Source organism: Hylaeus volcanicus, chromosome 4 (assembly GCF_026283585.1).
Source record: "Hylaeus volcanicus isolate JK05 chromosome 4, UHH_iyHylVolc1.0_haploid, whole genome shotgun sequence".
Taxonomy (NCBI): Eukaryota; Metazoa; Arthropoda; class Insecta; order Hymenoptera; family Colletidae; genus Hylaeus; species Hylaeus volcanicus.
Window position 1 is genome coordinate 19,772,608 of NC_071979.1, and position 26,784 is coordinate 19,799,391.

Sequence of the window (26,784 nt, forward strand, 5' to 3'; positions counted from 1 at the left end):
CTGAAATAAACGTTTGTTGCCTGAAAAAAAAACAACGAGAGCTTTGTTTTCTTGGTCACGTGACACTTTCTCGACGCCATGATTATTTTTATCGAAGAGAAATTAATTGGTACAAAAATATGAGAATTAAGGTACGAGGAAATTTAATGAATTGTTTAACGATCCAGGTGAGCAGATGGATGAAAGGCATGTTTTTTTTTGGAGGATTGAAAGTCAGACAATTTTTCACAACATTAACTTTGTTGCTAAAGTAAACAGTGATTCGTTAAACTTTTACAAAATATCTTTTATATCGTTATCGAATATCAGTAAAATTTACATTGCATTTCTTCTTGGTTGAAATGATCATACAAATCCTCAAATATTCACGAGTCGAATCACATAATCCTTGTCATACTGTTCTTCATATTCATATTCGTATTTATCGTTTAATAAAATTAAGAAAAGAAAAATTGAAAACTAAAGGAAGAAGGCCACAGAAGTTCCTTTCACGATCAGCTCCACCTAGACTGTTAAGATCGACCGCTGTCGCGTCAGATCACGCGCGATCTCTGTCTCTCTCGCCGTGGTCCCGCCATCGCGCGCGCGTTTTGTCCTCTCATGACGAACGAACGGAAGCCTCGACGATGCGAAACGACGAAGCGAAAAAAAGAACATACGCACACATACACACGAGAAAAGAAAAAAGAAAGAGAAACGCACGATCGATTCCTTTGATGACTGTTATTGGATTGCGGTCGTTTGATGTTTGCCCGGTTCGATTTGGGTCTGCTTCATCGTTAACCGCATGCACCGATGAGACTGCGTTCAAAGACTGCTCCCAGGTGTTCGTATACACGGATTTTTTTCCTTTTCATCATCCGCCATTTCTTTCATATTCCTCCTCCGCGTTTCCTCTGTCGCAATTTCTTCATCACGGTCGTTTCGATGCACCCAAAGGCGAACTTATCAGCGACTATTTGGACACCTACGTCCTCATCCTCCCCCTTCCCCTCATCCCTCAATGAACAAGAAATCGATTCCGCTTTTGCTCGACGGTCGACAGCTGGCGCGGGTAAGGGAGAGAGGGATGCCTTTTCGCGTTTCTAGCTCGGTGTAAATAGTAAACACGACGGTGTGATGTTCGATCGCGGTGCCATTGTGTTACTCAAGGTTTCCTTATCCGCCCCTGGGGTGCAACTAACGCCGCATGTATTGATTACATATTAGCATCGTGTTACCCGCCCCTCCCTCCCTCCACCCCACCCCCTTAGTCGAGCCCCGATAACGAATGCCTGCCAATTCCAGGATTCCCGATGATTGCGCAGGAATTCCAAACGGCACTTAATTCGACGTGTTTCCCACGGAATTTACAGAACTCTATCAAACCCTTTAGCCGTGTGATTACTTTCGTCGAGGATGCTCGGCGCGCCTCGCATCGCAAACAAACCAATTTTGGGGCTCGTTCAAGAATCCAGAATTTGGATGCGGAAAACTCGAGGAGTCCTTTCCAAATTTTCGTTGATGGCTGATTTGTGAATTCGCGGAGTAATCTCTGGATAACTGAGTCTCATTCATAGATGGAACTTTTGTATTTGACTTTAGATATCGACGAGGGTAGTGTCAGTGTATTGGCGAGATTCTCCCAAAGAAAACGAATCCAAACACGGTAGGATTTGGACTACTTTCAATTTTAAATGATAATCATTTTGTCGTAATGATTCCAATGACGTTTTGCTTAAGCACTCCGAATGGGGTCGTGTTTGGACCCCATTTGGACTCACCAATCCATTGGTAATATGACATGTTAAATCAAATACGAGTTAAAGGGTTAAATGGATACCTATCTATCTCTGGAAACACCTTCTATCTCTATAACTATTTACAGTACTGCTCTACTATACACGAAGGAGACCTTTCCTAACCTTCTCCTCTACCATATATCTGACCACTACAGTACTCAACACGGAAACACCTCACCATCACGGCCCCTAAATCGTAGAAGAATCGATCCAAACTCGGTTCAACTCCTGACCAACCCCAGTCGTTTTTCGCTCGAGCTCACAACGAAAATCAGTCGAAAGGTTCTCATACGATTTGCGGGGACTCGTCGAGCAAGTTGCGAATTCGCGTTAGTTTCTACCCCCTGGCAGGGGTCACCCTGCTCGCCGGGGGTGCGCGCGTACTAGTGCGTCTTTAGAGTATACTGGGAACAAATCTCGACCTCCTAGCACGCTAGTTACGGTAGCTAGCCTGTTTCGTGACATGTCTTGTGTCTTGTGGTACTAACCCGTGGCGCTTGACGATGGCGTACGTGCCTGCAGCAGCGGAGGATGTTACAGGTGAGGTGCGCAGCTCGTTGGCACCCTCGAAACCTCAACGCACCGCCAGCATGAGGGACCAGGCGACCTCGCAACCGATCCTCAAGAAACACGGAACCTCCAACACGGCCCTCAATCAGGATTACGAGGCAGTCGCGGTTACTGCAACGACCACCTCCGATTCTCTGGTAATGCTACTATTTAGTGGGCCTTTAACCATTTTTATCGCGACGTACCAAGGCGTTCTAATTTCTTCGTTTTTCCTGTTTTTCCAGACCTCTAACGACAGCCATGTTTACGAGTGCCTTTCCAGCTCGCCCGAATGCGACTCGAATCTCGAGCTTCGACACGGGGGCGGATCTCATCTCACGTGCAAGCGGAAATCCGACAGCAACGCGATGGAGCCGGCTGCGGAATTCAAATTCCATCATCAGACATTCGTCAGATCGACCTCGCTACCCTATTGCGGTAGCGAGACTGAGAGCGAGCTTTACGCCCCGTACGGTTTTTACACAGGCGACGAGGTACGGGATTCCCCTGATCGAAAAATCCTTAGGTCTGCCCACCGAGTGGTGGAAAGTAATCGAAGAAACGACGTACACGGCACTGAGCAGTAAAGTTACGGTTGGACAGGGAGATTAAGTGTGCTTTTCTTAAACTAGAGAGGAATTTTTTGTATCTACTCAATCTCACAGGAAGAATTACATATATTAACAGATTTAAAGAATTTAATTAATAGATTGGGAGATATCACCTTAAACTTAACAGTAATTTTATCTTGCACATCATATACGATTAACTATAACTTCAACAATATTGATTATTTATATCTGAAAATATTCTTCTGGGTTGCTAAGATACCCCTAAAGACAGGCGCAAAATTTGGCACCGATGAGTTAAATGGTTACTTCTAAAAAAATTCCAAAAGTAGTCCAAGGCTTTAGTCCTGCTCAGGTTAGCCACGCCTCCCGTGTTTCCAGTGGAGTGGGGACAGTCTCTCGATAGTCTTGAGCAGCCAATTCATTCCGCCTCGACCATAATAAAACTCGTAGCGTCTCGATCGGCATGAAAACTTAATTTTATTATCCTAGCGGCGCGATTTCGCGGTATCCCGCGGAAACTTCACTCCCCGTCGGGAAAGTTCACCGGCGGACTTTTCTTATTTAATAAGGTGGCGGGGAAACAATTTTACTTTCTGATAGCTTTATCGGTCGCGCGGAATTTATAATGGCATTTTTAAAATACAGGGCCCCGAGGAGGATCAGGACTGGAAGAGCAAGGACGACGAGTTGAGGATAAGCCGATTGAGGCAACGCAGAGGTCGCAGTATAGTTCATCGGAGTCTTGAGGATAATTACGGCGCCGTGGTGGTCGCGAATCACGAGGCGCTCGCGCAGTTTCTCGAACAGGTATATCTCGATCCTTTCGAGATTTGTTGCTACGGAAGTTACGTTCGAGAGCCAATAGCTCGCCAGTTATCGCGTGACTGGGGGTACGATGTTCGTTAACGTATCGCGTGCCTAACAGATTTCTCAAGCATTTTTCGCGAGCGGGAAAATAAGATGAACCCTCTTCAATTTTTTATACAAACACTACCGGTGCTAACAATTTGCGATTTTCATGCAAAATTGTGAAGTATACATTTGTAATGCGTGTACACTCTACTTGCCAAAAAGTCATTGAAGATTTTATTAAAAAAAGTCTATTGAATATTTTCAGTTGATTTCGGTCTGAACACCGAAGAATCATGTGCTCTACAAGCTGTTCAAATTTCAAGCTGTGACTTTCATTGTCTTTGGAGATATCTGCTCCGTCAGCGAACGATGCTCTTTTCGCATCCCTTATTTTGGTGAAACCGGCAGAGACAGTATACTCGTATTACAATCATGAAAAAAATGTAAAAGCGTGGGGAATGTATTCTACAGTGACACACAAAAAATGGAAATTTCTCGCTCTCGCAGTTTTCTCGTAAAAAGTTCTACAAGGAGTACCCTACTTTGTCACCGACTTTCTCGCAACGGGTGGCATTCGACGCGTTCATGTAATGCGTTAAACCGTGCACCAGCGAAACTCTATGCATGAGAAATGCATACATTTCCGGTTCGATCTGTTGCAGCTGAACCAAACTCCTCAAGTGCCTGCGGGGTTGCGAGCTCTCAAAAATACGAATCCCCGCCTAAGCCACTTCAACATCGATACCAATACGTCGATCGCCGCGGGTAGACGAATATTTTATTCGGCGACGTGGAACGAGCTGAACGTCACCCTGTGCGTCGCCTTCGATCTGGCCACACACGTGTCGCGGAAGGAATTTTATTTGGCACCTATAATCGAGTTTATAGACAGCGTACCGAAGGAAATTACCGACAGGACGTGTCTGCTGGGGAACAAGCAGCTGGAAGGTACCTCGTCGAGTTACATTTTCTTTTCCTTCGCACGATCTACCTCCATCCTTCATTCGATATCGTTCCGAAAGTATAAATATGTCCTCGATATTGGCCGTGGTTGGCCTGCGCCAGCCACAGGGAACGAATTGCGTTTAATTGAATAAAATTTTATAAATCAGACCTGGTCCAATTTGACACTGAACGTGTCACATTTATTCATCGAGTTATTTGAACAATAATTTATTCCAATGAAAGTTTAGTCGAAAGAATATTCTTCGATAAAGGCCCCAGAAAATATACAAAACTTGAACTCGATGAACGTTACGAGTAACGCGAAACGCAATGAAATAACAATGAAAATGATAATTATGCGCGCGAATATTTATGTGTAACATCTAATTAAACGTAACTTGTGCAGCTAGAAAGGCTTTTGAATAGAGGTGCTGGCAAATTTTGATTTTCCAATTATGAATAATGTAAATCGCGATGAAATCACAACGGAAGTGTTAATTATGCGCGCGAATATTTATGTGTAACAGCTAAATTATATGTCGTAGCTCGTGCAGTTACAAGCTTTTTGAATTGAAATATTGGCAAATTTTGATGAAAATTATGAATAATGTATAACGCAATGAAATAACAATGAAAGTGATAATTATGCGAATGAATATTTACGTGTAATGTGTAACATGGAATATTAACGGAGCTCATTTTCGATTCCATAGTAGGACGCCATATTTTGGCTAATTCGATTTTAATTTCATGGAGTTAAAAATATGATAATTTTTTGTTTTCACACTTAAGTGTAGCTATAAATTTATTTTGAATTTCTTTCCCTTGTTTAAAATATATACAATTTCCTGCGAGTTGCGAGACACCAGCGATATTTCGATAGCGTTGGAAATTTTCTTGCAACGTTTCATATCGCAAAATTCAGCGAAACTCCGGACAGGCTTTTAAACATTTAAAAACTTTTAATCATAGTATATCATCCCTCGAAATTTAGGGGTATTTCAAGAGCACTACGTTCTCGTTAAAAATTCAAAAGTGTGTTCGTTTATCGCGTACAAAATCGGCCGCAGTCCGTATACACAGCCATTAATCGCAAGTTTATGGAAGCTAATAGCCATTCCAGTGGCTTCGGACCATACAGGCGTGCTAATCTCTCTTTACTGTTATTCAATATTTATTAGCACCAGTGTATCGTGAAATTTTCTTTCTCTCGAAACTGTTCACTTTTGTTGTATTTAATTTTCGATTTCTCCTTAATATTTTACTGCATTAATCTGAATTAGTTAGAGAAAAATAGAAGATTGAAGAAGAAAAAATTGAATAGGATACGTGTTGAACGTTCACCACGGATAATTACCAGAAGGAACTCACCATTTGATTTCCAGCGACCATTTCCGTTTTACCCCGGCTGCAAGTGAGCACTATACAATCCTACGGTGCGACGACGGGGGGTATGCACGACGAAGGAATAGTCAGAGAAGCCTCCTTCGTGCTTCTTCAATTCGTCACCGCGTTGAAGAGCCTCCAAGCGCGAGGAATCGAGGAGTCCGCGAGAAGCCTGAACAACGTGGTTCTCTGCAGGGAGGACAAGGACGCTTATTACAGACTCTACCTTCTTCAGGGGTTGGTAAACAAGTCGAAGAATCGCGCTTCGAAATTGGTTTGCTCATTGTTCGGTTACGTTTCGCAGATTGAACGTAGACACGAACGAGGAACGTGAAGAGGAGACGGTATCGCTGTGCCAATGCGCCCTGGTGGCTCTTCAACAGCTGAATCTGACGAGCAGGTTACCGTTGATTCAGGAACTACTTATGAGGGAGAAGGCAGTGACATTGTCTCAGGTATGAATTGTTATAACATAGTGATCAACGCTTATTAAATTAATTTTGTACGGTCGAGTGTGGAGGATCAAGGCGATCGAAGGCACATGTGCCAACGTTCCCCAACGCTAACGAAGGCACATGTGTTCGAGTCTTGTGATTGCATACCTGCGCCAAAGCAAACAAAGGCACGTTTATTTAAATCTTGTATGCGCCAACGTGACCGAAAGCAAATGAAAACATACGTGCTCGAACCTTGCATGTGCCAACGCACGCCAAGGCAAGCGAAGGCACATGTGCCCGAATTCTGTGAATGCCCACGCACAGCAGACGATTAAACTTGTCGTATCTGAGTAAGGCTGACCTGAAAATATAGCGCGTGTGTGTCGGTGTAGGGTCGAAAGATCGCCCCAAAGCGATGGCAATCCAAGACTGACCGGAAACACGTATTCTTGACCTAGGTGAAGTCCATCCTCGAATTTTCTCTGTGGGGTCCCGCGGACGTGACGTTCGGTGGTCCAAGAGAGAGGGAGATCACCCTTCAAAGGTGGCTGGATCTGGAGAGAGCCAACGTTCTCCATGCCCTGGTCAGGACCAGAACTCCCCTCTCCGTCACCGATGAATACCAATTGTTATTCCTGGTCCGAACAAGCGCGAAAATTATGGGCGAAGCGTCGCTGCTCCTGGACGAGCAACGAGCCCGCTTGGCTCGAACTCGCTAATCGTTCCTCTTTCGTGGAACAACCGATGCCAAAACTACGAAACGGTTCGTGGACAATATACAGAGTGTACCGTAAGTATGGGGTAAGTCGAAACCAACGAATGGAGCTCACGAACGCCATGTCAACATTTCTAAACAACAATTCATCTTATTCTTCTCTGCTACGAAAGAATATATAATTAATTTGTTTTATTTTTGCTTTATTGAAAAATAGGATAGCCTAAGTAGGCTTTCTGTAATTTGAACAGGAGTTAAGTCTTAAATTATTGAAACATGAACATCTGGTTAATTTAAAAGGATATACAAATTAAATAGAAATTTTGCTTTATTTCTGTGAGTTTCATTAGTCGAGACTTCGACTACGATTCCGACATATTTAGTGTGTATTTATTTGACGCGAGTCAAACGAAGTTGGAACGATTCAAATTTTTTATCTGAATTTGGAGTGATAACGATTTTTTGGTTGAATTTGGAGCGATAACGTGTTGGCGACGGTTTTGTCAAATTCGTATCATATCTCGACAGAAAAATTGATCGCGGGCTCTGTAGAAGTGTAAGTACGTGCCAATGCTCAATTCAAGCGTGCGTTCGCGTGTGCGATAAGGGGTGGAGGGGAGGGCCTGTGTGTTCGATCGATCGTTCGTTCGAAGGATTGTAAGTATGTTTTGTAGTAATTATTTCCGATTACCGTTAATAGCGACAGCGTGTAATCGTATTAAATATTTGTATAAATAAATGCTCGATAATGATGGTTGGGTGTTGTTATTCCTCTGGCGAATAAGTTGCAGCCGATAAAGCGGTGCATGTGATAACGAGCGTATGAAATTATTTAGTACCTATTACAGCAGTAATATCGTCAATATTGAAAATATTGTCTGCCTCAAACAATATGTAATTATAAATTAAACGTTTGATCAATGCGAGAGATATATTTGGGGGATTTCGAAATTTTATGAAAATTAATTCTATTATTGATAGTTGTGTTTGCCTATTTTTTTTTTTTTTACATGAAATATATGAAACGAGCAATGTTGGACGAGTGTTTCAGTATCCGATGATACCTTCATTTCTTATAATAAATATTGTATAATATAATATATTCGAAAAGCAAGCATTTTCGGTTGCCCAGACAAACCAGAGTCTCAACCTGACGAACCATTCGAGGAACTATTGGTTCAATCTTAGTTAATTCGACATTTTCTGGATCGGATCAGGAAAGTTCTATTGTTACAGAAAAATAAAATTTTCAGCTTTTCAGAAAGTGTCAACTACTGGCACGCAGTCGCCTACGGCGCGAAATCATTTTAATCGCACGGGGTCAAACGTTCCCCGTTCATTTGTCAACGTCACGGATTTGAATTGGTGCCAAGTATCGGATACAACAAATTCCATAATAGCCACGCACGAAATCGAACGCGTATTATATCGCTAATGCAATGACGACGCAGCCTGATAAATCAATATCGCGGCGACGAATAGTTTTTGGCGGAGGATTGCGCTGTTTAAATATGCGACCCGTGTACTCGATGCCATCCGATGGGAGAATTAAAAAGCTGGCTCGGTTCCCGACTGTGTCGCTGGTTTAACGGCTCAAGGCACGTAACCACCCCTGATCCACGCGATAAACAGGTCAATTGTGGGGAATTTTTTTACATGAAACGTACGCCGGGTACGAAGTTTCAATTTTAATACGCGACTGTACGCAGTTTGAAGTATAGATTAAAAAATTTGCGATGAAAAATATTGAAAAATGGTGTCCGTGTATATTTTTCAACAAATAGTATATCTTCAGTTTTCCACCATTGAAGTTTGAAGTGACAGACCTCCCATGGAATATTTTTTTTAATTCTCAGTAAAATGTTGGCAGAGATTTATTGAAAATTCTTCTCGAAGTAGTTAAGCGTCTTAATAAGAATGATTCGTGGTTTCATACAAAGACTGTTGCCCGCCCCCAGACGACTATCGCGAGTGTCGATGAAACGAAAGCAAACCGCCTTTCGAGCAGAAATTTTATGAATACGTCTTATGAATATTGAAATATCACCACTCTTATAATTGGATATTAAATTACGTAGGAAAATTTAATTTACGTGGAAATTGAATTAATATCAATTTCAGTCGTTTGCATAAATCGCTTGTGATGCCTTCAAAACCTGCGGAAAATTCGAGACTGGCCTCCTTGTTTTTCCCAAGAATTGCTAACCAAAAGTTATTTAAAATTTGCGAATCCCTGCGAATTAAAAATTCGTACGAATTTACACCAGTCGGAGATTGGATACGTCAGCGAAATAAAAGTTTACCTCAAAGACTGCGAGTGTTTAGTTTAATTTTCTCTTTTATTTTTAGAATTTTATTTCTACCCGTCACGCGAAATTTGTATTTCGGATCAGAAAGTTTCCCATTTCTGGCGAAGGTTTTGTAACGCCTCCAACGTTTTCAGCGTTAACTGTCTGCGAAATGGAAACGAGTTTTTAATTAAACCTTATGCATTTAGCGACACAAAAGCAATGGCGACACCGTTAGTGGAACGTTGCCAACCACATTTTTTAATATCACGACGGTTTTCGCGCAAAGACGAAGTAGAAGAGGATTTTCTAGGTATTCGTCCAATTGTCGCCATGGTTTTATAGCGAAACAGAGAGATGGAAAAAGTATTTTCAATGGAAGTGCATGAAAGTTTGAAATTACGTTTTCAAACAGCAATGCACTTTTATTACATAGGATGCACGATCTTTGAGATACGTGTCGGTGAAACGGGTTACTTTAGCTTACGTGCAAAACACGGAAACTCGCGTTGCATCTGTCCTCCAAAATAGACAGCGCGAACGAGATGATGGGAGTTTCAAACAGAAGAACAATATTCTAAGTTTGGGAACAGTAGTTAGTTTCCTGCGCAATGTCTGACGTTCATAATCCCCTGGAAACTCTTGGTCGTTAATTCTTCATCGAAAGGAGTCGTTGTAGCGAGTCTCGCTATTGCCAAACGGAATTAGATCAATGGAAAGCCACCGGGATAATTGCCATTTTTCTCTGGAAACGATCTTCTATAATTATTTTCTACGAATTGAATCGGTCAGGAAGTTTATAAGAAGAAAGTTGCTAAAACAATGTACTAAATGTTTATGATGGACGAATTGCAAAGTTTAGACAATTGTTATAAAAACAAATTTAGTGATTGTTTAGTCCAGAATAATTCTTAAACGACGACTCTCGAGGTATTTTATTTACAGATATTTCGATCATGTTTATTTATATTTTCATTAAATTTAACAATCGAGGTAATTATGACTGGAGTGTGGATGTTTATGCAAACTTGTATTTTCATATAGACAGCTGAAGGACAGAAATTTAAATTGAAGTATATGTTAGGACCATTATAATAGTAGGAACGAAAGGTGGATAGAACAAAAGATATTTACGCGTCGTTAACAGTACTTGAACTACGATCAAGTTTCAAATTTCATCGAGTCTTTGAACCGTCGAGGTTCATTCGAACCTCCTTCTTCAGTCACGTATCTCGGTTTACAGAAATTGGAGTCCTTTCGAGGTAAGTTCCTTGCCAGTAGTATGCATCAATTATTGACCGGACGTGGCCTTGTTCGGCACGAACAGCATAGATGTCGCACAGTGAAGCTCCATCGCCACGAATTTCTGTAACGAATGACCGAGGGACTACGTTGCTCTGGAAATTTGCATAATAATGTTAATAATAACTGTCCACGAACGATGCGCAATATTAATAAATCCACAAAAAGGGGCATTTTGTACTACTGTTAGAGAATATATTTTATTCCGAATTCAAAGTACAGCATGACTTACGTGCGATGAAGTCTTTGAACTAAAAACGACCGCTTCTTCGTGAATTTTTTTTCTCGAATTTTGTTGTTGACAGCTTCTTCAAATTTTGAACATTATTTATCCACATTATGCACGCGTTTTTCGTACACGAATTGTTAGCTCCAGGCCCTGGAAAGCCTTCTAAAACTGATTTTTCTTTCTGCTTGCATTTGTTTTCAGAATTGTATTAATGTTAAAGAAATTAACTTTATAGTCGATTTTTAAGGAATTAATGGACGCGCGCGAGGTTCGAAAATGTAGTTAAAACTGTTGTAAAAACTATTTTGTATCATATTCGCTATTCCTGTATCGTCAAAGGCGAAAAAGCCTGGTCTAATGGAGAATAAAATTGTTCCATTTGTCGTTAATTGCTGCTTGCAGCTATTCCATACATTTTAGAGTATACTATTTCACATGGCTGCAGCAGAGCAAAGGATTTTATTTCACCTGTACGTGGATTGCTTCACTATGGTTGGGTTACGCGTTCGTTTACATGATAACCGTAAAAAAAATCCTTTTCACGTCTCTGATGATTAAACGATTTAGTCGTAGCGTGAGAGGATGGAAACTGACCAACGAAATAACTTTTTTGTTAGTTTACGAGGCATATCCGTTCGTTGTATTTTAAAATCCACCCTGTCGTTGATGGATCGTTTTAAAACGAGGAATTCATTTCATTAAGGTTTTTAATGTTCCAATAAAATATTTTATTTATTATGGAATTAATAATAGTCCTGTCTCTGTTTTTGTCTCCTTCGTCCTTCACAGTAGTCACAGCGCTACGATCACGTAATGGAGCTTTCAGTTGCACCGAAACTTCAGATATTTAGCAGATACCATTGGCAGACGAAATATTGAGAATAATGGCGCATACTTTCGAGCGCTTTTAGCGGCGAGACGGATTCGAAGGAAGCCGGACTGAGTGCTTGTCGCCGAAATTGCATTCAAGGCGAGTTGCATCCATCGCCATTAACAGAAACGTGCTGCTTGAATGTGTGCACCGCCGTCTTATCATCGATTTCTGTTTATCGACGCAGCGTGGCACTAATAATCACTGACTTCCATTTACTTAAATATCAATTTCCCCGCAAAATTATTTCTGATTATCTTGGTTTCCACGATGAATATAGAACATCGTACATCTGCAGTAATTTTTCTTTTAAACAATTAAAGTGGGATCAATTTTGTTGTCATTCCCAATGATTCGAAGAAATAAAGCTAGTGTGGTTTCACGCTACCGGAATATCGACGATCAGTCGAGATTCAACGGGACCGATAATAAATTCCGTACTCCGATTAAGCGCCTGTCGTTTCAGCTCATTCGGGTTTTATGAGCCTCTCAGAGGCTCTCTCAAATTGTAACGTTAATTTTTACGGGCGGTGATGAGGACTTCGCTAACCCAAATAGACTCCTTCAATCTGTTCGCGAAATATTCATGGTTATCTGGAGGCGGAGTTTGCATAACAATTTATGCAAACATTTATCCAACATTATTCAACACGTTTAATAAATTATACCGTTCTTCAAGAATATGACTATATCACGTTTGAAAGAACCTGAAAACTAAGTGAGAAATCCTTGATCCTTCGCGAGGTCCTTTAGAGGATCAGCGTAGCGTAGCACGCGCGAACCCCCAAAGAAGAGATTCGTCTTGAACGCGGACGGTAACACTTAGAAAAAGAGAAAAAAAAGCAAAAGGGGTAAATTAATGACCCGAAGACCGAGGGTAATTATGCGTTTCCATCTTCTAACGTCGCCTTTCTCCTCGCCTAAAATCAGCTTCTGCTACTTACTTCTGCCCGGCGGGAAGGCCAGCTTGTCGACGACGTACTAAAAATTTGCTTCAATCGTCTCTCACCCCTAAAGCACGCGCGTCTAAAGTGGGTCGACTAATTAGTCGGATACTCGAGCCATCCCAGTGTTACGTTCCACTTAAAGAGTGGACGGGCATGATTTTCGCCCTTGCCCGCGTCATCTTTGGAAACGAGATAAAAGTGGCGCTGTGGGAGTTCTAAAGGGTATCAGGAATGTAGTTAAAGCGAGCATAGTTTATTTAAGTCGGGACTTTTCGAGTAATCATTCTTTGTATATCTTGGGGCATCCTAATTGTGGTTAAAAGATTTAAATGATACACTGTAGACTATACTATACTATACTGAAAGAATATACTATGTAGGTAATGCAGTGCACCCTGTCGATGAGGCTTGGTAACGTAGATTCTCTACCTACATTACCAGTAGAACGACTTGTGATATCGACTGAGCGTTCTGCATTACCTGCATCTTACCTGCAGGATACTCTACCTTACCCACAGATTTAAGTACATCCCTTGCCACAAGCCACTATCAAAATTCATCTCATTTTACTGGACACTATCGATTCTTCTCCTGTTTAGCTTCAATGCTTGTAGATAATTATTTATCTCAAATACAAAATGGACAAGAGATGCAGAAAACGGTAGTACAGTCTCCCAAGTCTTGATCCTAGGTATCCGGCATAAAATTTGCAAACTACCATCGTTTGGATGGGAATCCTTCCAGAGAACGGGCGAAATTGTTTGCGGCAGCTTGGCTGGCAAATACGCGAAGAGAGTGCAAACGCTTAAACAGTTTAAACGTCGTAAGCTTGATTATTTCCCTTGCGCGATGGTACCGGCTACATCTCCGTCTCATTAATTTGACTCGTCGTTAACAGAGATGGTTTCACACCGACGAACGAGGCCAAACATCTCAAAGATGTAAACGAGTAAATTGCGTAATTGGCGTGCCCGACTGGAATGGAAAATAAATTGCCACCGCTGCAGTGGGGAATTGATTAGCCATTATTTTCTTACCTTCCGCGACCGGCGCTGGACGTTCCCAGTGGACCATTTGTTTTCCATTCGATGTCGCACTTTTCCTCTATTTTTACATGGGGCGCGGAATAATCAACGTCTACGAAATGAACGTAGCATTATTTCTGTGCTACGTAGAACGAGCCAGAGAAGAATTTATGCTTTTATACCTGAACTGATATCATTTGGATTGTTTTAAGATTCATATAATACTCGTATGATTTGAGAAATGGTGTCGATATGGTAGTGAAGTCGGTTAGTAATGCAGAACAATGTGTTGATAAGGTAAAAGTCGAGTTGATCACGCTATTTATTAACAGAGCGTCCTGTATTACCAGCTGAGTGATCTACCTTATCGAGCCTTATTGGCGCAGTATTTTATCTTATAAAAAGCCTGATCTCTCTACCTCCTATCTGTACATCCTTCCAGAATACCCAATTTTGCGATCGATAAAAGTTGTCTAACCCTTTAAAAATATTTACAACGTGCAATTTCCATTCCACCTCATACGTAAGTACTGTTAATTCTAGCGCAATTTTACCTGAAACGAGTAAAGCGTAAAGACGATTCAAACTTTCAAATACCATCGTAGCGCACGTGCTTATCGACAAGTACGAACAGCTCGTTGTAAAACAATAACAAACGCGTCGAGCTCGCGTCGAAGCTGGTGCCTGGAGAAACAGACGCGTAAGTTTCCAATTCGCGTCTGTAACTACGGAACACCATTAAACTTTACGGCGACCCTCGCGCGTGGAAACTGTTTCGGAGGGTGTAGGGTTGGGGGAGGGCAGTTTGTATCATTGTTGCGTATCGCAGCCGGACTCGATATCATTGACAAATAAGAGGCAGTTACGTACACTCGCGGTGCATGCGCCTGGCATATGACCTGGAAATTCGCAAACCGCAACAACGTTCTTGATGGTCGACCGTGTTATTTGTATAAGCTCCACGTTGAAAGCTGTCGAAAGCTCTCGCTGCCCGTCTATCTCGACGGTATTGGCACGACGCGAGCGGTGTCGCGCTATTAGGGCGTTTCCGTTTGGTTATCGGCTGAAAGCATCCTTTCGCGCGACTTTCGCGTTTTTGGAAAACGTTTGCCAATTATTCGAGGCGACGTATCACTGAAAATATCGGCTAAAAGAGGCTGCCGCAACGCCACGGCGAAGCAATTCGTTTTGGGAAGTCGATTCGATCGGCAACTACAATGAATGTCTAAATTGTTAGCAGACATCACTTTGAGCGACAACAGAAAATTCTGGGGATTAATTTTTACTTACATTGCAGCATGAGGAGATTGTACATATTTATGCTTATACGTAAAGGAAATCGATAAATTCCTGAAAGATCTGCCTTTGTGGGGAGGTAAGACACTCTATTGGTAAGCTTTTATGAAACACTACCTCGATAAGGCAGATCACTCTGCTGGTAATACAGAATCCTCTCTTGGTAAATAACGTGACCAAATACTCTTCTACCTTATCGACAATATGCACTGCGTTACTGACCGAGTTCTTGCAACAAAAATAATACTATACCTCGAATTATAGGAATCTACGTAGGATTGGATATCGCAAAGTAAGCACCGCAAGAGGATGACTTGGATGCATTATGACTCAATTTCCACTCCTTCCACCGGCGATAATCGAATCAGCACTCGCGGACGGCAATTAAACGAGCAAACGACTCGACGGTCTTTAAAGTGTCGTGGTACGGAAGATCGACCGGCATCGATTGGAATAAGCAGGCGAAATGTTTCCTTTTCCCTTAGGAGGCGAGCTCAATTGACGTCGTTGTGAAAAGTGTCGATAGCTGTCGACGCGACGATAGTACCGAGTAACTGGCGACGACACGTACGACCTACATTTTCCACGGTAATCCCACGAATTACGTTGATTACAAGAAGAGATAACGCTCTGCGCGCTGACGCATCGCAGGGAGAAAGAAAAATGAGTCCAGGGATAAGGGAGTGCGATGCCATCGAGAAGTAGAATGTGGACTTGGGCTGATGGAAACATTTGATATATTACACGAGTAAGTAGACTTTGAACAGTGTCCATCTGTAGGAAGTACTCAGTTGGCAAGGTTGAGTACTCTATGAATGATACTCGGTAACGTAGAACACCTTGTTGATAAGACAGACTGCTCCGCTGGTAACGTAGAAAGCTCTATTGACACCTCCCTTGACCAATTAGGATTCTACATTACCGAATCTTACCGACAGAGCGTAGTTTACTATCGACAGAGTATTCTACCTTACCGTCGAAGTAGAATCTTCTCATCATGCTTAAGTATGGAAGTTGAACCTACTTAATACCTTCAATACTGAGTTCCAGGGCTGATCCAAGACTAACCAAACACATCGCCGAATTCCTTCCACGACTAATCTCTTTTTCTCCGAGCAATAAGCGCACGTTTATGCATGCGCGAACACGGATCATATACGGGTAGTGTTAAAAGCCTCTTCGCGCGGGAAGGGGCAGATTCTCAATGCCAACGCACGCTTACAACTCTCGACGAAGTAGAACGCCGAGGCACCCGTGATGTGTAGCTGCGAACACGTGCATAATGCATGCGTGCACGAGGGTGCAGTCGACGTGGAACCGGAATATTGTTCAATTTTCGTCGCTCGAGCGCTGCGCTGGAAGTCTTATGAATCGCGAGGGCCTGGCTTCGTGCGAGAGGTTTTCAACGTTCCGTATGCACCGAGCACTCTAAGTATATTAGGTGAGTTTGGGAAACGGCTGAGAAGACGTCGAGTGTCTGGTCCTGCCAGGTGAGCTATTTTCACTCCGCGGGAGTAAGGCATGATTCCATTTTAATGTACCGGGCAAATTTGAATTCACTGGCATCGCCCACCACGCGTGGCACGGACCCTTCAATTGTTCGTGCTTTTATTATTCAGCCGTAGGCAGAATTAAATAAGAGGCAGTGCCGGTAGGTTCTTAACCCTTTGGCCCACGATTTATTGTAGAATCGTGCGTGCTATAATCGGGTACGAAATTCTTCGCGTCTTTTAATACGATGCGTCTAACTCGTGTTTTTCATGTTCGACTCAAATTGTGTACCACGAGGTTAAAGGGTTACGAAAATCACATTGACATAAAATATTCAGAGCTTTTTCTTTTCATTAAAACGTCCTCGAATAATAAAAATATTTTATCTCGTGCTTCTAGCCAAAAATTAAAACGACGTTAATTTGATTTACAAGCACCTTATTGGGAATTATGAAGAGAAGAATAAATTTAAGAGTTTTACGATGATAGCGCTAATAAAAGCCCTGGATGCTGTGCCCCCTTTGTCTCGCGGTGGACACAAATTCTGTCGCAATAGTGGTTTAATATCCCGTCCGGTATCGCGATAACAATGCGCATACGGGATGCGCCATAAAACGGGGAAGATAAAGTTCCCATAAAGACGCCAAGTGAATTGCGGCGGGTGTCTCGAAGCCAACATGGCGCAACGGCGGTATCTCGGTTTTCCTTGAGCAAAGTGTCCGGGATAAAACTTATGGCTGTGAATTCGCTGCATTCCTCACCGGGACAGATTTCTTAAAACGTGGGTGGCATTCGAGCGATCACGGTGCACCAATATTCGGCTGGCGAACATGAACCTGCCGTTCCACAATCTTTCCACTTTTTAAGGGACGTATACGTGTTATTTGTTTTCTACCATTCGGATATATTCAGACCTGTACCATCTATCAAAAACCGACATGGACTTTCCAGACAATTGGACGTGATAGGAATTCCGACACTGCTAGCCTAAATATTGGCGTGACGAGAGACGAGGCGTCGCGTAGCCGAGCGGACCCCAACCAGAGATGGGCGAAACCCTAGGCTTTGAACAAATCCGAAGTTTGCCGATATGTTTGTCTCGTTTCCTATTTTGAACATTTTACAAAGAAGGAAACGAGACAAACACATCGGCAAACTTCAAATTTATTCGAAGCCTAGGGTTTTGCCCATCTCTGACCCCAACGATGGGCGTCAAGCCCTGCCATAAATAATCCCGAAGGCCCTTGGAGAGCCTTCATTGAGAAGACTACGTGGAGACTTTCCCAGGCCGGGAAAGTCACTTCTTGGCGGGCGTTCGTTGCGAGCAGACCTCGTCAATAAAATAGTATTGTTATAAAACCCCCGGCGATTTATATTCGCTTCTCTGCTTATTTTACACAACTCAATAATATTCACGCTGTTCTTAATTATAGTCGCTGGAAGGGATCTTGTGAGGTCGTAAACCGAAACAGTAGTTATTGCTTTATTGGGCCAAGTAACTGATCCGTAGGACGACATGGATGTCGCGGCTCTAATGTATACACGTCCACGTTACACCCCGGGGCCTCAAGACGATGTTTGCTACGCGGGTTTCTCCAAATTGGAAAAACCGAAAACTTTATAAAACGAAATAGTCTTATGATATTCGATTCATGCATCACAGAATTATGTGTGGACATACATAAAAAGAAAAAAGTTATTGAAATATGAACATCCTAATTCTTGATACCATATGGCCCTGAACGAAAAGTCTAGCTCTGTCCTTGTCTAAAAAGGTGTCAGATTACTAATTGGAGTCGACTTAAGTTGTAAAGATCGATGTACGACCGACTTTACGACCTCGCAAGATCCCTTCCAGTGACTATACCTATCTTTATCCCGACTTAACCAACAATTCATACAAGTTGATCCGCTTGCTAGTAGACACAATGGACAACCACAACAATAGTTGACCGTCATTGTAGACTTTATGACGGTGACCCCCACAACGAAAGCCATTTTCACCCATACAGGTGCTTTCGCTGCGGAAGGTCACCGTCATAAAGTCTACAATCACGGTCAACTATTGTTGTGGTTGTCCATTGCATCTACTAGCGAGCGAATCACCCTGTATTATCCCTCACACATCGGTAGGCGTCGTTTCGAGAGGAGTCAAAATTCCGACGAAGTTTACCCCTAAGCTTCCACTCTCCCCGACGAAAGTTACACTGGGAATTCGTTCGATGTCGAAACGGGGAGAGTAGGGCGGCGCGTTTCGTCGAAGTCACCGATCGTTAGGTCCCACGTGTTGATTATTTATCACGCCTTTCGCGCACGAATTTACGAAATAACGCGCCAAATCTGAAATAACGATTTCAGGTGAATACGGCGCGCAGGTGCGTCCAACTGCGTTCGGGACCGGCATTAATGTCGTTTGTCTTCGCGTTTGGGCGCGTTCTGACGGAAAACGAGAAACCGATTGGCTTGCAGTCGTCGTATCGCGAGAGCGAGCCTCGGTTATGCGAGTTTCTGTCTAACTGCAGATCGTGGAAACCTATTACTAAACGATGTCGAGCATATTTTAGTAAATATACGTTGACACTTGCATGGCGAGTAATTCGTGTACCGCATTGCGCAATTGAAAATTGTTATTTTTACATTTATAAATCGAGAATGTCTGTTTCGAGTATGATTAAAAACACAGGGGCGGATAGATAAGTAAATGGTTTGTCCGACACCGTGTAATTGCCTTTCTCTCGTTTATAATTTTCCGGGGGCAATCCGGCGCATGTTGACATATTATAATTGCATACTTCGCATATGTTACGTACATATTTTGACATATTTTACTGGCATGAATATCCGTGGGCGCAGTCATCGACGATACAGCGTCCGACCGCGAGCAACGCTCGTAATTAACCCGGTGATCTCGCATCCTGATATCTTTTGCGGTGTTTACCGTTCTCTGCCATGACGCGCGAAGCTAATTGGGGGCCGCGATTACCATCGTTTCGGGAATTTAAACGTAAATACCCAAAAACATGAACGAGTATACTTTATCAATGAACGGTTCGATCCGAGATTTGGGGCCTTTTCGACGGGACAAATTTTAAAAACAATTTCATTCAAATTGCACGAGTCGAATAGACCGTCAAATGCTAGAGAGATTATACAGGGTGTCGCAGAATTAGTGTAAGAATTGGAAATGGGGGGTAGCTGAGACGATTTCGAACCACAATTTCCTTTGCCAAAATGTCGTATGGTGCTCCGTTTTTGAATTATTAACGAAAAACCACCGACCAATCGCAGCTGAGCGAGCGCTACTCGGGCGCTGCGATTGGTCGGTGATTTTTCGTTAATAATTCAAAAACGAAGCACAATCCGACATTTGTGTCTTACCTACGACTTATCAACTACCCCGATACCTATCTTGCTTTCTCCACGTCGCATTTTCTTCAACGAAAAGCAATATCTGTCCCTGCAATTCGAGATCGGTTCAAAGAATACTAACGAACACCACGGCTGGCACCTGGCGACATAAGCAAGCTTCCCAGCGATGCTCGCAAGCCCTTGATCCGGCGTCATAGGTTCCAAATTCGCGCGGTGAAACCCACGAACAACGTGTGCGCTCCTTCGATTCTGATCCAAGCCGCTCGTTGGCGGTCCATCCAGCAGCTGGACCAGCTTTTATTCATGAAAGCATTTTAAATTCCGATCGCGAGAGATTGGCCTTCCCGGCGCTGCCTCGTGTTCCAACCTGGCACCTTCGATTCTTTCGTCATCCTTCCCTCCTCCACCACCTCCCCCAACCCCCATCCCCGCCCCTTTGTCCCCGAAAGTGTTCCGCGATCGTTTCTCCATCTTCGCGAGAAGATTGGATATCGACTGGCCTCCCTCTGTGCGAGGGACGTACGTGTTCAACCAGCTCGTAACGGGTGCGCAATCCCGCGGGGGCGAGGCGCTCCTCCACGTACGGGTACACGTAAGTCGTTTGTCTTGCGAAATGGTTGAATTTCATCGAGAAACGAGAAATCCTCGGAGCCCCGCGTCGAGTGAACTTGCTGGGAATGCCCTGTCACCGATCCTTGCCAGTGCTCCAGGCCTCTGATGATGGGGTTCTCTGATGACAGTTGGCGATAGTTCAGATTTTGGAGGGTGGGGGAGGGGTGGAAGTGTCTGACATACAGGAGAGATAAGGATATTGATGAGGGTCTGATGGAGGTCACTGTTTCATATGTGGATTTTATATTTGGAGGATTAAGGATAGTGATAGAGGTCTGTTATGAGGCTTGAGGCTTGTTACATCTTGGGTTTGAGGCTGTCGACCAGGGATATCCTTTAAATCAATACTGACTAAGAAGTGGACATGATTGTGGTATATAGTAGTGTATGTAGTATAACTAGGCTTCTCAATGATGTAGTTGCATAGTTATTGCGAGTTTCACGGGTGCAAGAATTGTAGTGTCCAAGGATCTATAGTCCGAGGATATCATCTTTTCCCAGCTCGAGCTTCTTGGCATCTTGATTTCCTTTACACCCCAAAGTGGATTAAAACACGATCGTGGTGTTAAAGTACGGTCGAATACAGTATGGAACTTCTATATATATATATAGGATCATCAGTGCCATTAAATTCTAGAAAAGAGAAAAAAAAGAGTAAATATATAAAAAAAAAATAAATATGAGAGCCCAGCGGAATGTAGGGCCACGAAGGTTCAAATCCAGGTCCCTGGAGTAGCCCTGAACCATCCCACTGGGTTTCTCCCACTGGGCCATCGCCACACTCTCCTAATCATGCCATTATCTGACTTCTTATTATGTTAATACCACTCACAAATTCCATTTTTAAATATCTCACTTTTATACACGTAATCCTAAGGTATATGAACCTCAACTTATCCACGAAGCGAACAAATAAATTTCTGCAGAACCTAACAATAGAATTCTTGTTGCTTTTCTTCATCTTGGAACGAACGACGTTTATGCAAATTTATTATTCGCCTGCCTATAGGTTACGCGAGCAGGGGAAGGTATCCACTCGATAGCCTGATCGTCCAGGTTGAAAAATTGCAGGATCGGGGGAAAAAGGAGATCCTTGAGAAGCGATAACAACGTCGCGGGCGGATCGCTTTATCGGCGTACGGTTCGTTTGCCCGATAAAACATGCTCGAGCATAACGATCCGCGCGGCGGCACTCATTAAAATTAATTGACCTCCGGGGATGGCTTCTTGTCGGATAATGTCGCGATACTGGCGATCACGAACAGTTTCATCGTACGACGGATGAAAAATTCGAACGGGTCTATCGAGCTGATGAACCCGAACGAAACTTTTGATAAACTAACGAAGGTGACGAGGGAAACTTTTTTTAAAAAATGGGTGTTAAATTAATCGCTGGAGGACGACTCGATATTATGCATAGAATTAGAGTGCATATGTATATGTATAGAATAATAATAGAAACATATTAGGACAGAAAGTGCCACCACACAGTAACGACTATAATAACCAGCCCTCAGATTTCATCCATTTACAACGTACAGTAATAGAGAGAACCCTCCGAAAATATACACAATCGAATATATTCTTCGATTAAAATAAATAATATTGTTATCTTCTTTCACACAAGTGGACATACCTTTCCTTTATATTTAGCATGTATTTCTCATATTAATTTATGCCATAAATGCACAAAATCCGCAGGCTAATAACAACAATACCTACGCTGACGATAATGTCAACGACTGTCCAATGACAATACCAGTGTCAACCAAGACTACAACTGCTATAATAAAGAAAATAGTGTAGTTACATCCACATTTTGACATCAGTTCCAACCGAAATCGTTTCGAGTCCCGAAAACTGAACGGCTGAAAACGTTACACGTTCGGAATTGCTCGTAAGCGTTCCCGATTGACGATTCGATTTGTTTCATTGTTCGACCTGGGTGAACAACTCGAACGAGTTCATCGGTTGGCTGGGGAAACTTAAACGCCCTCGCCTGCGTGCCCGCCGGGAGAAATCCGCGTATTTATCCGCGCGTTTTCGACGGCCGCGGAACGAAAGGTTAATTAAGCGCCGGCCGCAAAACATATCACGCAATTAAACGTTCCCCCCTCCATTAATATAACACGCGCAGGCCGCCCCCCCCCCCCGACTGCCTGCAACGTATAATGAATGCTGGCCGAAATTTTCAGGCACCGTTCGCAGACAAGGGATGTTGTGTGGATAGATGGCGTGAGGGGGGCCAGCATGCAACGTTGCCGCGGGCAACGTCGAATTTCTCTGGGCGAGATTTCAATTACGCGAGCAGGGGCAAACTTTTAATGCCGTGGCAAAGAAAGGTTAATTAAGCGGTCGGCTTGACCGTATCGCGATACAGGAACGTTTCCATCGGAATCGCCCCACTCCCTTAAGGGAGAACGCAATTAAACGCTGATAAACGTGAAGTTCTTGACGTTGCAGTATTATCAGAGTGTACGTTGACGTTTAAAGACACTGTAGAGTCAGTTTTGGTGCGGGGAACTTTGAATTTAGTAGTTGTCTATGTTATCGATAGGACGATCTGTCTTATTAGCCGCGTGTTCTGCTTTATCGAACCTTACCGACAACATGTTCTGTTTTACCGATTCTCACTGACCATACGCTCTGTTACATCGTAACAGACGTAAAGTTACGGCTGCTGTTACGACTGTTACGGCTGTTACGGCTGTCTCGAAACAATGAGTGAGACTGAACGAGAGCACCGCAAGCAGGGCGCTCGCTAAATGACGCAGGAATTGCGAAACCGCATTTGCGGCCGTGCATCGCGTGTTTACACATAATTGTCGCGAATTTAATTAGCCACGTCCGATGAGGAGGATTCGAGTTTCCGCGGCGAAGTTTCTGGATTCGGAACTGTTGCGGTCGTACGAAGTCCTTTCGCGAGGGAACGAACGCACGGCTCAACAGGTTTAATAAGATAATTGGTACGCGGAGCTTGTGGATATAACGAAGAAGACAAATTTCACGTTACTCGTCAGCGGTACATTCAGCGCGAATACTTTGTTAATATTAATACTTATACTGAAATTGCGATTCATTGGTAAATAAAATAAATGAATTCAAATTAATGTTTTCCTTCGAGTATTTAATCGAGTGATTTCTTTCAGAAAAAACCAACTAGTAAAATCAAGTTTAGGAATTGTGTTATTGGAATTACGAAAATTCAATTCATGAAACAACGATGATATTATAAATAGTGATCAACAATAGAATTTTTTAATGGATACTTGATTATAATTTAAATAATGTATTTTATTATTATATTTCATTTGTAATATTGCTTGTGTTTAGTAAACTCCTGAACAAAATTAGCGGAACACTTTTTTAAATGTTAGAATAACAATCGAATAACAATCTATTAGATAATTCAAATTCCGTTCTTCAATTTGAATTTTGTTGCAATCGAATCGGACAACTCCACGCTGAGCTATTACACCTCAAAGTTACCTGTTTTATAGAAAATTATAAATGACTGACAGACGTAGTGACCTACATATATATACATATAGCGTTCTTGCAAGGCCGTTCCAATTCCGAGAAATACTAGTAAACATTGTAGTATCTCCTGGAAGGAAAACCCCTCTAAATTCCTTGATATAATAGTAAACATTGTAGTATATTTCCTGGTTGGAGAATCCCTCAAAGTTCTTTGAAAGAGAAACATTTATATCCATTTTTCCTGACGATCGATTTTGATGAAATTTGGTATACAGGGGTTTTCGAGGTCGCTGATTCCAAATCTGAACTCAAATTTTAGAAATTCAAAATGGCGGATCCAATTTAACGGGAAAAAATGCGAAAAGTGACTAGATTTTGATAAAACTTGGTATACAGGAGTATATGGAATCCTATGGGTCGAAAGGACAATTGCAGAAATTGATTCACGAAGTGAACAAGGATCCATCCGGGGCACATTTATTGCGCTCCATTCTTAATTTTATTGCCTCTCGAGCATCCTGCGAGAGCATCGGAACATCGAAATGTTCGGAGAACGGCTTCCCATCGCGGTTCATGAACTCGAAAGCCATAACAACGGACCTCTCGCCCTCCAACCCCCGAAAGCTGTTACGAGCTGTGACAGGAACACAGTCAAGCGTTTCGAGTTCGACGGAGGCAGTTGCCCGAAAAGCCAGGGCAAGCAAAGCGAACGATGCTCGACTTCGATTCCTAAATCTTCTTAAGTTGTACGTAAGCGTCGCGGCGCATCTGTGGGCTGCTGAACTTTCCTAAGACTCGACGCTTACAGGGGAAAGTTTTTCCCATAAAGAGGATCGCTCAGTCGCTGGCTGGCAACGACACACGCCCCAGAAACACACTGTTGGGGATCATCGAACGGTTTTTAAAGCCTTTGTTCGTTATCGGTTAAATGTAATCTGGCTGAGAGGAACAAGACGATTGATAAAGGGTGGGATAATCCTCGGGATAAGTAGGTTTGAGGTTTAACCTTCGATAAAAGGAATAGAACGAAGAGATAATTAGCAGAAAACGTTGTAATTTGATGTTAGGTTAATATTGAAGGTCCAGAGTCTCGGTTTGTTGGGATTAGTGCAAAGGGATAGTTTTCGAAATACGTAGGTGGCTAGCCACTTAGGCATTTAGGCACTTGTAAACTAAATCGCTTAGATAACTGAGCACCTTGAGTCGCGGAGTTTTAAGTACCTCGCACTTAGTTCCCAAGACACTAGACATTCAGGCACTTGTAAACTCAATTGTTTAGATAACTGGGCACATTGACTCACGGAATTCAAAGCACCTCGACATTTAGTTCTCAAGACACTTGACTATTTAAACCAACCTAGAGACCTAGGTTTCATACACTCGTGTACCCGAACACTAAACAATTCAAACCTCAAACTACTCCAACAAACAAAGACTTTAATGGCAGTATCCACCCTTGACGCGTCCAAAATATTTCCACTCTACCAACAGACAAAAGCATCCACTCGACAAAGGGACCAGCTATTCCAGCGCGACTAAAGTCTATCAATATTTTTGAAAGGCTTTCTCCATCGACGCCCACGGCGTCCTACGCCGTCAAACGAAACTGTCCCTGGCCACGCAATGACGTACTGTCCCTTTAAAACGCGTCCACTTTGCAAACGCCCAGCCGCGCCGTGTCAAAATTTGTAATTAACCGGTAATTAGTTTGGTCGTCGTGAATGATAAATCCTAGATCCATCCCCGACGTCCTGGCGTGAGGCTGTCGCGGTTATCAAAGGATGATCCCAGAATGAGGGACAGGTTTAATCGTGACACGAAGATAATCCTAAGCTCCGGTTGTCAGTGTGGGTATCACCGGTATTGTACATTATCGGAGATGACTGGTAACGTCGATACTGCTAATGACGACGCGGAAACATCGCGTGTACCTGCTCCGGCTGATCGATAATCCGATACAGGATGCGAGGAAGTTCGACTATGAGTTCTACTTATCAACGTCGACGAAAAGTCCCTACGGTCGATACCGTGCGACTTGGGTGAACAGTAGACCGTTAGAGTTCGTTTACGCGGGGAATTAATTTATTAGCTGGGATTGTTACCGACGCATTTAGGATTCCCTGTACTTTGCCGCGCCAGGGATTCTGGACGCAACTTTTTGATAAATTACGAGGCAATTAGTGTCATTAGCAGGGTGGAGGGTGGCCCGTTGTTGACAATTTGCTGATCGATGTTCTACGTCAGGTGTCGGCTTGTCAGAATTTTCTATCTGTTTTTGTTCTCGTTGGAAGGTTTCAGATTTGATCAGGTCACTGATGTGTTTCGTTTTGTTTAGAAAAGTGGAATGTCGAGTTGTCCCAAGGCTATGAGGTGTCCATTTATTTTTGTTTGTTTATAGGAATTTGTAGGATGTAGAACTAGATCGTACTCTAGATTGTCACAGATTAGTTCTTTTTTGCTAAGTTCACGAGTCATGTCAGTGAAGTTTAAATTACTCGCGAATGTAGGGATGAGAGAGTTGCAGTTTTTGTGTAAGTAGGAATGTGGAAGTTGAAGTTACTTCTGGAGCAGGGATGTTATATTTGAAGTTACTTCTGAAAGCAGGAATGTTGAAGTCTGAACGACTCCTGACAGTAG

The 26,784-nt window shown here is 42.8% G+C and overlaps 1 protein-coding gene across 6 annotated transcripts in view; it reads left to right on the forward strand.

The window, feature by feature from the left end:
• Positions 1 to 7,979, forward strand: part of LOC128874590 (uncharacterized) — a 77,759-nt gene extending 69,780 nt beyond the window's left edge. For 5 of the 6 annotated variants that reach the window (XM_054119442.1, XM_054119443.1, XM_054119445.1 and 2 more), the window contains 7 exons: positions 2,304 to 2,488; positions 2,576 to 2,824; positions 3,548 to 3,709; positions 4,417 to 4,702; positions 6,085 to 6,322; positions 6,390 to 6,540; positions 6,981 to 7,979. In XM_054119442.1, coding sequence (XP_053975417.1) covers positions 2,304 to 2,488; positions 2,576 to 2,824; positions 3,548 to 3,709; positions 4,417 to 4,702; positions 6,085 to 6,322; positions 6,390 to 6,540; positions 6,981 to 7,241 — 1,532 coding nt within the window. In that variant the 3' untranslated portion in view covers positions 7,242 to 7,979. The remainder of the gene's footprint in view (positions 1 to 2,303; positions 2,489 to 2,575; positions 2,825 to 3,547; positions 3,710 to 4,416; positions 4,703 to 6,084; positions 6,323 to 6,389; positions 6,541 to 6,980) is intronic. The other variant, XM_054119447.1, reaches the window with a different exon arrangement.
• The last annotated feature ends 18,805 nt before the right edge of the window (positions 7,980 to 26,784 follow it).